This window comes from Bufo bufo, chromosome 1 (assembly GCF_905171765.1).
Source record: "Bufo bufo chromosome 1, aBufBuf1.1, whole genome shotgun sequence".
Classification (NCBI taxonomy): domain Eukaryota; kingdom Metazoa; phylum Chordata; class Amphibia; order Anura; family Bufonidae; genus Bufo; species Bufo bufo.
Genome location: NC_053389.1, coordinates 182,890,733 through 182,903,276, shown reverse-complemented (window position 1 = coordinate 182,903,276; position 12,544 = coordinate 182,890,733). Strand labels below are relative to the sequence as shown.

Here is a 12,544-nt window from a genome sequence, read left to right as displayed (position 1 = left end):
CTAACAATTGGCATGTAGCATGCGACATCGGAGGATCTTTAAGTAACTGTCAATCTTGTGAGAGTCCCTGCGGAAACAGTGCAGCAAGTGGTACACGGGGAACAGGTAGGAATCTCCTCGCGGAACTGTAACATTGACAGGGCCAAACCACTGAGGGTAGTAGTCTTCTAGATCAGTCAGCATCTGAAATAAACAGCGGGTTATATATATATATCTGTTGATGTGTACCACCCAGGATAATCTCACATTTTTATTTTTTCCATATTTAAGATTACTGCCGCTTCCAGAAAACTGGGTTTTATAGATTTCCTTAAAGGTTTTTAGGTATTATATTAAATAAATATACTATAGACCAAATTCTGAAGCATGGATGAGCACTGTGGCTCGTAGGCTGGCCTTGTTGCTTTGCTAGTACTGAGGTCCTGGGTCTGAATCTGATCAGGTCTAACAGTAAAAGATCAAATAATGTGCCGTCATTATATAATGTAACTTCACTGCCTTAAAAAAAAAAAGGTAAAATTAAGCAAAACAACAACATTTTATTACTGTACTAGGACATGAATAAAATGTTGTTTTTGTATTTTACCGTTTTGTCTGGCAGTAATTCTGAATCTGATCAGGGTCAACATCTGCATGGACTGTTAGCACAGGTTTTCTTTCACATTCCAAAAATAAATTGGTAGGTTAAAAGGGTTGATTGGCCAATAAAAAGTATTTAAAAAAGGCTCAGAATGCTGTGAAAGAAAGAAATCAGATTCTCGGTTGTTCCCAAGCTTCCCAGGTGGCCGCGGGTGTTTCTTGATACAAAGGAAATGACCACTCAGCCAATCGCTGGCTGAGGCAGGTCACCCCTGTGGCCAGTGATTGGCTGAAGTTTTGAAATGGGAGCATCAGGGATTGGTGAGGCAAATATAATTTTATTTATTTAAATTTATTTTATTTTTTTCCTACATTTGAGCTTTTTCTAAATTCTTCTTATTGGCTGAACGCCACCTTTAATAACACACTTCCTCTAAATTCACACCAAGTGTGTAAGATTTGCCTATCTCTACAGCCAATTCTTCTTTTGTTACTACTGTTTCACCATTGTCCACCATAATATCCTAAATGCAGGCGTGTTAATAATAGTGCTTACTCTTCCAGAGATCCTGTCTACTCCTCCTTGAAGAATCTTAGTGTATTCCTCAGCTTCTTTCACCTTCTGCAGCATGTTATTTGGTGCCCTCATAGACAGGTATTGTAGAGGTTGGGACCAAGAACGCAGTAATTTATTTACAAGGCTCATCAAGTCTTCGTGCTGTTGAACCAATGCAAGATAATAAATATGTGCATGCATACGAAAACACAGAATCAGCAAATATATGCACATAAATCTTACAGCAATGAGTTTTTTTTTTTTTTTGTGACGTCTATATTAATGGCCTAGTCTTAGGATAGGCCACCAATATCAGATTGTTGGGGGATCAGCTGTTGTGCAGTAGCTCTGTACACTGTGGAGTGACCGGAACTGATACCTGCAGTGTTCCTCCCATTCATTAGAACCAGCTCTGACCATTACAAAGTGGACGAAGCTACTGCAGATCAGCTGATTGATGGGGGTGCTAGGAGTTGGCCTCCAACAATCTGATATTAATGATCTATCCTAAGGATAGGCCATCAATATAAAAGACATGGACAACCTCTTGAAATTCAAATAATAAACTGGTTTTCTGGGACAAGAACATACCGTAGATCTCTTTAAAGGGATTGTGCAAGAATGGGGAGGCTTTGATGCTGAAAATGTCCAGTTTGACATCTCTGCAGCCACGGTCACTGGCATGTCTTCTAATGACTTAAGAGGAGCCAGTCACGGCTGTGGTTATTGATTGGCTGCGGGTGATGTCAAACCGGATGTTAATAGCGAAGGAGAGCAGCGGACCATCGCAGGCCGGAAGGAGGAGAAGTGGGGAGCCAGTGCCCGGAAGCAGGAAGTAAGCTTCCCTTTACAGGTCCTGCCGAGTGTGTGTGGATTGGGGGGGTTGCCCGAAATTTGCCACTGCTGCATGCTACTCAAATGCCTTCTCAGACAGGTCACTGCTGTGGATCAGGGGGCAGCACTGGTGCCTCGCAGCGCTGGGTCCTAGGTTCGAATCCAACCAAGGACAATATCTGCATGGAGTTTGTATGTTCTCCCCATGTTTGCGTGGGTTTCCTCCCACACTCCAAAGACATACTGATAGGGACCTTAGATTGTGAGCCCCATTGGGGACAGCCTAATGCTAATGTCTGTAAAGTGCGACGAAATATAGTAGCGCCATAAAAGTGCATAAAATAGCAAAATAATAAACTGGTCCATTAACACCCTTCTCGACCTATATAGATTTAACCATGGGTGTGATTTAGATGCAGCAGTCTATGTTTCAGGACTTCTGGGGTGACGCTGCCCTAACAATTTCTTGTTTCCCAGATATTAACAATATAAATGCTAGGACCCTGTATGGCACCACGTTGAGTCTTTACGAACTGCAGGACCTTCATGGCCATCTTTATGGTATTTTTGTGAGACAATGGGGGAGATTTAGCAATTTTGGTGCAATTTGAGCCATAACTAACTTTTAGAGCTGGAGATGAAAGTGGTGAAAGTAGAGACCAAAATTATCAAATGTCATACAGAACATAATAAATGAGACCTAGTGCAGATTTGCAACATTTTGATGACCAAGGAGTGAATATGGCCAGCTCTGCAGGAGCCTTCAATTTTATAATAAAAAGTTGCATGTTCACATACAGCCCGTGGCTTTTCATGAGTTTACGCTTGTCTGGGGTATGCCTACAGCATCGCCTATATTTGCACCTTTTCTCTGGTAACACATTCATAAATGTGGCGGTCCTGACACCACTTTATTAACCACTGCCACTATTAGCAGATTTTGGCGTGAATACCTCTATATTCTGGCATGCGTATAAAATTAGAAGTAAAATATGGGCCCATAGCCGCCTCCACCATGTTTTTCAGATCCTTACAACAGCCTTGTGCATGGGCCCTGACCCTATAATACAATGGCTATTGCTGGTGTGTCCTTTAATACTGCTGAGTACTTACTGTCAGCTGCAGTGTCTGCTCCTTGTCCTCTGGAGTATTTAGGGTTGAGGTATGACAATTGTTCATTGCTTTAATTATAAGCTGCCACCCCTCAGAGTATTGTTGATCCTGTAATAAAAATGATGGTTCTTTATTTATGATATTAATAAGAGAAACTGCAAAGAACAGAACATTGCTTTTTACTGATGAGACATAAATTATATGAAAACGTACTGGTAATTTTTTTTTATTTTTTACAAAATCCTAAAGGAACTATAAAGTGCTCATTTCATCTTTCTTTCTTTGTTTTGTAAAAGGTAAAATGAAAAATATGTTCTATGGTGCCCTTGAGAACATTAGTGCGGAACACTAGGTACCGATATACAAGTACAGCACAACAGTTGGCACTTGCTATATTTCTAAGTAATTTGCCCATATTCTGGAACTTCTGTTTCTGATAATATATTTAGGGTTGGGCAAATTGAACTATATGAAGTGGACTTTGATCCGAATTTCAGGGAAAAATAAATTTGCCGCAAAGTCGAATTTCCTTGTGCTTCGTGGTAACGAATCAATTTTCCCTGAAATGGGGGTGGGAGGGGTGAAATACAAACTTGCCTCATCCATTTGAGCACGAAGAGGCCGCCGCAGCCATCTTGATTGAAGATCCCGCACAAAATCTCGTGCGCGGTGACGTATGACGTCACCACATTGGCCAGCGTGATGATGTCATCACGTACCGTGTGAGATTTTGTGCGGGATCTCCAATCAAGATGGCCACAGTGGCCTTTTCGCACTCAAATGGATATGGTGAGTATTATGTAATTCAATTTTTTTTAGCTCCTGAAAGCCCTTATTTTCCCACGGTCATTGCGCCTGCTAATTACAAAGCGCTTTGTGAGGAAGTAATTCGCCACAAAGCAAATTTCTTTGTGAAATTTGGTGAAGAAGCCGAATCAGTTTGTACGGGCAATGGTATTAATATTTTCCCTCCTCCACTGAGTTTATATATTCATAGTAAAAAGTCTTGACGGTTCTCTTTTGCACATTTCTATTTTTCCAAACCTTCATAAAGCAGTCAAATAAAATAGTAAAATGCCCCTTCAATATGAATAGTGCAGCCAAACCTTTTGGTAAACTTATCAAGGATGGTCCAGCTGCTGTAACCTCATGGATAATCCGGCTGCTGTAACCTCCAGGGAAAGCAGCATTCAACTAGACATCTACCGTGTAGCGACCACTGCAGGAGACATGTAGTACCACACATTGCCCATTCACATAAACGAGCGACTATGTATTACATGGCATTCTGAGTTTCCAGCAGCTCTCAGCTCCTTGGTGGTATATGACCCTCTGTGCCATTTATATGCACTAATAGGACAATCTCAATAGGCTTAATTAAAGAGCTGTTCACCATAGAAACTACACAGAAATAGAAATCCCTTAGTTGTCTGCCAAGCCTTAAAGGGGTATTATCAACACGCCGTTTCATACTTACCTGCTCCCGGCTCTCTGTCCACTTCCTGGTTTCGGCACTCGACAGGGGGCGGGCTCCATCTTGATTGAAGTCTTCTCCCGGCCGGGCCCCGCGCTGGACTGAACGCGCACGCCGAGGCCGCGCATGCGCCCTGGTGACTTGTTCCTGGCTATTATACTATACTGGCCAGGAAGAAATTACCATAGCACATGCGCGGCCTCGGCGTGGGCTTTCGGGACTGCGCGCGGCCGGCCAGGAGAAGAGAAGAAGTCGTCTGTGCAAGCGCGGCCACCGCGATTCCTGAAAAGAGCAGTGGCCATAACCAGGGGAGACGGAAGACAACAGTCAGGTAAGTATTTGTTTATTCTCTTCTAAGGGGTGGGAATAAGTTAATTAAATATATTTAGAAAAATGATCACTGTTAAATCATTAACAGATTTAACAGTGATCATTAAGATGAGAATACCCCTTTAAACACTCTATTCAGCCATTTATTTCTAAGTTCTTATTTTCACATTGGTCTTCTTCAGGGACTAGTTTAGTAATTTTGCTTCTCACCAGGAGGATCAGCATATCTACAAGGAATTGTATAAACTAGATAGGCCCTCACCATCCAGAGTCTCCGAGAAATAGGTGTTTATTTACATATAAAATAAAGATAAAGAATGGTTCACAATATTATTAAACAATAAAATAATTAAATACCCACCCTAAAAATGTTATACTTATTCTGTTCAACATCCGTGGGGTCACGATCTGTATTGATTACAGAGTAGTAACTAAGATCGCCGTATTCCCAGAGATTGAACAGTCTAAGTTATAGCATTGACTTTATGTATCAAAGACACCATTCTGATCCACATAAAGGAAGATTAGTTATCCGTTCATAATAGTCACTTTATTATTTGTGTCCGGTTAAAATATTCCACTTTAAACAAGTAGATATCAGAAACCTTCGACATTCAATCCAGATATGTCAATTAAAATGTGTATATCCCGTTATTTTATTCTGCATGTCCACTATATTGCGTATATCCTCCTGGAGCACAGCGCTGACAGAGTATTCTTGTTGTCCAGTAAGGAACAAAAGTATTTGAACACCCTGCGATTGTTCAAGTTCTCTGACTTAGAAATCATGGAGGGGTCTGAAATTCACGTTGTAGGTGCATTCCCAGTCTGATAGACGAAATAAATAAAAAATGCAGGAAATCACATTGTATGATTTTTAAAGAATGTATTTGTCTTGCACTGCTGAACATATGTATTTGAACACCTGAGAAACAGCAAGAATTCTGTCTCTTAAAGACCTATTACTGTGCCTTTAAAAAGTCCACCTCTACTCCACTCATTAATCAAACTTAGTAGCACCTGTCTGAGCTCTTTAAAGACCCCTGTCCACCCCACAGTCAGTCAGACGCTAACTACTACCATGGGCAAGACCAAAAGCTGTCACTAGAGACAAAATTGTGGACCTCCACAAGGCTGGAAAGGGCTACCGGGCAATTGCCAAGCAGCTTGGAGAAAATAAATAAACTGTTGGAGCAATTGTTAGAAAATGGAAGAGACTAAAGACGACTGTCAGTTTACCTCAGACTGGGGCTCCATGCAAGATCTCCCCTCGTGGGATATCACTGATGATAAGAAAGGTGAGGAATCAGCCAAGAACTACAAGGGAGGAGCTGGGCAATGAAATGAAGAGAGCTGGAACCACAGTTTCAAAGGTCACTGTCGGTAGAACACTACGCCGTCATGGTTTCAAATCATGCATTGCAAGGAAGGTTCCCCTGCTCAAGTCATCACATGTCCAGGCCCGTCTGAAGTTTGCCAATGACCATCTGGATGATCCAGAGGTGGCATGGGAGAAAGTCATGAGGTCAGATGAGACCAAAGTAGAACTTTTTGGTCTAAACTTCACTCGTCGTGTTTGGAGGAAAAAGGATGAGTTGCATCCCAAGAACACCATCCCGACTGTGAAGCATGGGGGTGGTAACATCATACTTTGGGGGTGCTTTTCTGCGAAGGGAACAGGACGACTGCACTGTATTAAGGAGAAGATGAATGGGGCCATTTATTGTGAGATTTTGAGCAACAACCTCCTTCCTTCAGTCAGAGCATTGAAGATGGGTTGTGGCTGGGTCTTTCAACATGACAATGACCCGAAGCACACAGCCAGGATAACCAAGGAGTGGCTCCGTAAGAAGCATATGAAGGTTCTGGAGTGGCCTAGCCAGTCTCCAGACCTAAAGCCAACAGAACATCTTTGGAGGGAGCTGAAACTCCATGTTGCTCAGCGACAGCCCCAAAACCTGACAGATCTAGAGGAGATCTGTGTAGAGGAGTGGGCCAAAATCCCTGGTCAAGAACTACAGGAAACGTTTGACCTATGTAATTGCAAACAAAGGCTTCTGTACCAAATATTAACACTGATTTTCTCAGGTGTTCAAATACTTCTGTTCCTCACTGTATTTAACATGTATATGGGATATGTTACTTGGATATCCTCCTACTGTGGTTACATGATCGAATCACAGCTAATGTCAGTTCCGTAATTATTTCAGAGTACTCACAATTAAATGGATCATTGCAGGGTTCGGTGTTCCTTGTGGCATCCCACATGTTATTGTACACTCTGCTTCTCTTCCCTCTGCTCGATTTCCACAGTGGTGAGTGTCATAGGTATGCTGCTAATCCCCGCTGTATCTGCCTCGGTCTTGGCGTCCCACGTGTGTGGTTCAGCCTTTCTGTTTGTGCCTGATTTTGGCGTCCGACGTGCATGGTCCCTTCTTTAGGGTTATAGACTGGACAGTAGCAATAGGTCTTTTCCCAATTTCTGCTGGTAAGATGTCAATTTTCAATGGTGCATCTTTAAAGCGCAATATACATGGGTACTTGGAAGCTGCGGTTATTTATCAGACGCGTTTCAAAGTCTTTTGCAATGGACTTCTTCCTCAGTAGTTAGGCAGCTTCAAATCCAGTACCCTTATAATATCCTACTGCCCTCCTATTACGGTATAATCCAAACTGTGGATCGGAATGGTGTCACTTGTCTTAACAAATCCTCATTATAATATATTCCCCTCTAATACACAAGCATCAGACACAAAAAATGTATGAATTAAATTCTATATGTATACTCATAAAAGTTTATCATGAAGAATCCATGAATTGACTATGCGATTAATGTGCGGTTCCCATGGGTCTTTCTAGAATGGGTGCGTTTTCTATCTATAACATACAATAATATTCCATATCGCCATATACTTTCAGTTCGATGTTCATAATATTTTTATAGGAAAAATATTATTTATTTCAACTATTTCCAATAATATGTTGTATTTTTATATTTTTAATTTTCCATATATTTTATTTTAAAATGTCATAGTTCCAATAGAATATACTATTGCAACAATGGTTCTAATACCCCCTTCTACATCTCGAAAATGACGTTTGTATGCAACCTCTTCTGTATACTTTTCTCAATCAACCGCACAGTTTTCCCTCATTTGTGGAAATAGTAGAATATAGTAGGATAATGGGTGGGAGCCTCCCACCAAGACGAAATCTGAGTGTTAGAATAACAACAAGCTCCGATCCCACGTCAGATGTTTACAGGATCTACAGAAATCCAAATAGTTCAATCTCTGCATTAAGGCCTTCGGGCAATAGAGTGTTGAACTCAAAGATTCGTCTTGATTCAATTCTAGACATCCTACTGATGTGATCCCCACCTCTCCACTGTCTTTCAACTTTTTCGATTGCTGCAAAACTCAGCCCCATAACTTTTTGGTTATGACATTGTTTGAAGTGGTTTGACAATGAATAGTTGGTGTACCCTTTCTTGATATTAGCTAGATGTTCAGCAATTCTCTTTTTTAATGTTTTTAGTCCTGCCCACATATTGTTTTTTGCACAGACATTGCACTATATAAATCACATCAGCGGAGTTGCACGTTAAACAATTAGTTGAAATAAATAATATTTTTCCTATAAAAATGTTACGAACATCGAACTGAAACAGTATATGGTGATATGGAATATTATTGTATGTTATAGATAGATAGAAAACACACCCTTTCTAGAAAGACCCATGGGAACCGCACATTAATCGCATAGTCAATTCATGGATTCTTCATCATAAACTTTTATGAGTATACATATAGAATTTTATTCATACATTTTTATTATAATGAGAATTTAAGACAAGCGACACCATTCCGATCCACAGTTTGGATTATACTGTAATAGGAGGGCAGTAGGGTATATAAGGGTACTGGATTTGAAGCTGCATAACCACTGAGGAAGAAGTCAGTTGCAAAAGACTTTGAAAGGCATCTGGTAAATAACCGCAGCTTCCAAGTACCGATGTATATTGCACTTTTAAGAAGCACCATTGAAAATTGACATCTTGCCAGCAGAAATTGGGAAAAGACCTATTGCTACGGTCCAGTCTGTAGGGACCACGCACGTCAGGAGCAACCAAGCACGTGGGACGCCAAAATCAGGCGCAAAAAGAAAGGCTGAACCACACACGTGGAACCCCGAGGCTGAACCACACACGTGGAACCCCGAGGCTGAACCACACACGTGGAACCCCCGAGGCTGAACCACACACGTGGGACGCCGAGACTGAACCACACACATGGAACCCCGAGGCTGAACCACACACGTGGGACGCCGAGACTGAGGCAGATACAGTGGGGATTAGCAGTATACCTATGATACTCACCACTGTAGGAATTGAGCGGAGGGAAGAGAAGCAGAGTGTACCATAACACATGGGACGCCACAAGGAACACCGGACCCCGCAACGATCCATTTAATTGTGAGTACTCTGAAATAATTACGGAACTGACATTAGCTGTGATTCGCTATTGTAACCAATAGCAGAGGAAGCAGGAAGAACAAGGTTGCACAGAGTGGCTTAGGCTCACCCTCAGTGCACTTAACTTCTCATTCATAGAATGTGTCGGCAGATAAGAATCATTTGGCCCATCTAGTCTGCCCAATATATGAATATGAATTCAAAGTACTTTTTTCTCCAGATTGAAGCAAGGGATGACTAAGTGAAAGGCATCATTACCTTCAGCTTAGCTAGCCTTACAAGGCACTGTGCCTGGTTTATCAGTGAATTTCCTGTTGACCGATTCCTTTTACGTTCCTACAGTGTTGGGAGAATAGCACTTTAATAGAAAGTATTATCTGAAAAGGTAAGAATACTGAAATGGCTGTTGGTAAAAGAACTAATGTAGACCAAGTCCACATTTTGCATGTCACCCATATTGCTTTCCAACCATAGCTGCAACACATGAAAGTAGTCACAGGGCTCTCCAGTACTTACAATGTCCTCAAACATCTCTGTGGATAGAGAATGGATATAATGTGAAAGTCGGATTGCTCTGTCAAAAAGATCACTGAGCAGAACCTGACATTGGAAACTCCCTGGGGTGCAGATTGGACTAGAGAAGACCAACCCCTTCGTCAGGCACATATTCAATACCAAAACCACAAGCAGCAGCTTTCCTGTATAAATACAACAAAATTGCCAAATATAAAGTTTGATCATTATAAAATGAAATTACCCTGGAAACTGTCAAGAGGTAGGTATGCTGCTGCTGAGAGACCTTACTGTGCTTATTTTTTCCTCTATTTAGCACTTTAAAGAATGTACAGTAGGGACCTAACTAGGTTGTGGGTAGATTGACTCATTAACACTTTAATTACTGCTGTGGTGCAAATCATAAACCCAGGACTTGCATAAAGCTTCTATTCATACGATAATAAAGCAGTTCAGATATTCAATAATTTATGGTCTGGACTGTAATGCCATTAACGGGGGAATAATCTATGGCATAATATAGCAGCACATCTTCACCACTCTGTACTGAGGACAGACACAATCAATCTATAAGAGCCAGGAGCAGCCAGCCTGCTTGTTGACAGTTTTCATGTAGCAATAAGAGTTATTTTTAGATACTGTACAGTACAGTTATAAAATGAATATAAAAAAAAAGTGTTACAAAGGCGATGGGTCTTATTTATTCCATTTATATTAGTCTTTCTTTTCATATAGATGAGGAATCACCGTTGAGATGGCCGGTTAGAGTGAAAAAGTAAAAAAATAAAAAATCTCATCTGTCATATAGTGTTAAGCGAAGTGAGCTTCGGATCACGGATCCAAAGTCACTTTGGTCAAAATGTATGGGCTCCGGCAAGGCGAAGTCAGTTATCACCAAAGTCTCACATAACTTCGGCATTCGACTTTTAAAACTATTTTAAAACATGGATCCGAAGTTGGCTTCGGTACTGAGGTACCAGTTGGTACAGAAGCCGACTTCGGATGTTTTTGAATGGTTTTAAGGTTTAAAAATCGATGGCCAAAGTTATTCACAGACTTAGGTGAGAACTCACTTCGCCTCTCTGGTGCCCATTTATTTTAATGCTGTACTAAGACTGGTTACAGCATTAAAACCAAGTTTGGAGTGAATTGACTTCGGATCTAGGAGCCGAAGCTCAATTCGCTCAACACTAGTCATAGGCATTCCAGAGTTGAGCTCCCATCCCTTCTTGTTCGATTCCGGTCCCTACTGGGCCAGAAGTGTGACATGCCATTTACATGCATGTGACCACTCCCAGCCACTCAGTGACCTCATAGGTGGTGTCCTCCGTTACAACACATGACCGTTGCCACCACTGTAGCCTTTTATTGGCCAGCAGTAGTGAAGTGCATTTAGACAGCATGTTGCACTTCCGGTCCAGCAGGGACTGGAAGTTGAGCCGAAGGGAGCTCAGTGCTTGAACCAGGGTGCCTATGACAAAGTCTTTAACAGGGGTTCCCAGTCTCAGAAAAACCCTTAAAACCCTTAAAAGGGGTTGTGCAAGATAGAGAGATTTTGGAAAACCCTGCAAAGGGAAGATTACTCACCTGCTTCCCACGCCAGCTCCCAGCTTCTCCTCCTGCAGGCCTGTGATGCTCCACTGGGCTCCAGCGATGTTAACATCTGGTTTGACATCGCTGCAGCCAATCACTGGCCGTGGCGGTGTCCAGATCCCCTTGCGTCATGTGATTATTTGTCATGACTCAAGAGTAGACAGACATCACTAAGGCCAGTGATTGGCCGTGGAGATGTCTAATCAGATGTTGAGATCGATAGAGCCCAGTGCCGGGAGAAGAAGTAATGGGGAGCCGACACCAGCAGGAGGAGGGGGGGGGGGGGGGGGGGGCTGCCAAAACCCCTCCATTCTTGCACAGCCACTTTAAGATAAAAGTTTGTTGTCCATCTTTGAACACCAATAAATTTTTAGGTCCAACATAATAATATATTGGGGTTAGGGTTGTTTTTTTAATACATAGAACCAAATCTGTTGATAGATTAAAAGGGGTTGGCCCATCTCATACGTTTTGGGCATACTGCTAGGCCCTAAAACGGAGCCCACAAAGAGAAGGAGAGCGGACTGTGCATGCGCGGCCGCCCTCCATTAATTTCTGTGGGAGTGCTGAAATAGCCGAGTGGCGCGCTCAGCTATTTTCGGAAGTCCCATAGAAGTGAATGAAGGGTAGCCACTCATGCCCCATCTGCTCTCCTGCTCTTTGTGGGCTCCGTTTGAAATATACCTATCAGACATTGGGGGAATATCATAGTGATTCCCTATAAGATTATTCTTGACTCCCAAACCCAGAGTGAGCAGGGATTTAAGTTACAAAAAAAAAAAAACATTTCAAGTTTTGCTGAATCTTTACCTACAAAACCATATATAAATCTGCTCAGCTCCTCGTGCTCTATAACGTGCTGCTGGCAAAAAATACTGCATGTTCAATGTGACAGGTTCTCTTTAAACTCAATTATAAATCTGTATGCAGCTCCACTTAGAGAAAGCGCTCCAACCAATTTAAAGATATTTAAGATACTAATCAACAGAGAATGGACCTATTTTGATAAAATAAAATGGTATTTCAGTAAATATTCACCTTTGGTATATTGAAGGAAGTTGTACAAGATTAGAATAAC

The 12,544-nt window shown here is 41.7% G+C and overlaps 1 protein-coding gene across 1 annotated transcript; it reads right to left on the bottom strand.

Annotated features, from left to right (window-relative positions):
- Positions 1-11,548, bottom strand: LOC120998539 (prolactin-2-like). The gene is made up of 5 exons (XM_040429270.1): positions 11,461-11,548; positions 9,877-10,058; positions 3,083-3,190; positions 1,136-1,297; positions 1-183 (listed from the first exon to the last, which is right to left on the bottom strand). Exons 1-5 carry the CDS (start codon positions 11,546-11,548, stop codon positions 1-3), a joined length of 723 nt encoding a protein of 240 aa, XP_040285204.1.
- Between the last annotated feature and the right edge of the window lie 996 nt (positions 11,549-12,544).

Coding starts and splice junctions, on each gene's coding strand:
- LOC120998539 (XM_040429270.1), bottom strand. CDS start 11,548: ATGTCAAACCAGATGTTAACATCGCTGGAGCCCAGTGGAGCATCACAG. Junction 1,298..3,082: donor AGCAGACACTGCAGCTGACA/GTAAGTACTCAG, acceptor TTGGTTCAACAG/CACGAAGACTTGATGAGCCT. Junction 184..1,135: donor TAGACAGGATCTCTGGAAGA/GTAAGCACTATT, acceptor TGTTTATTTCAG/ATGCTGACTGATCTAGAAGA.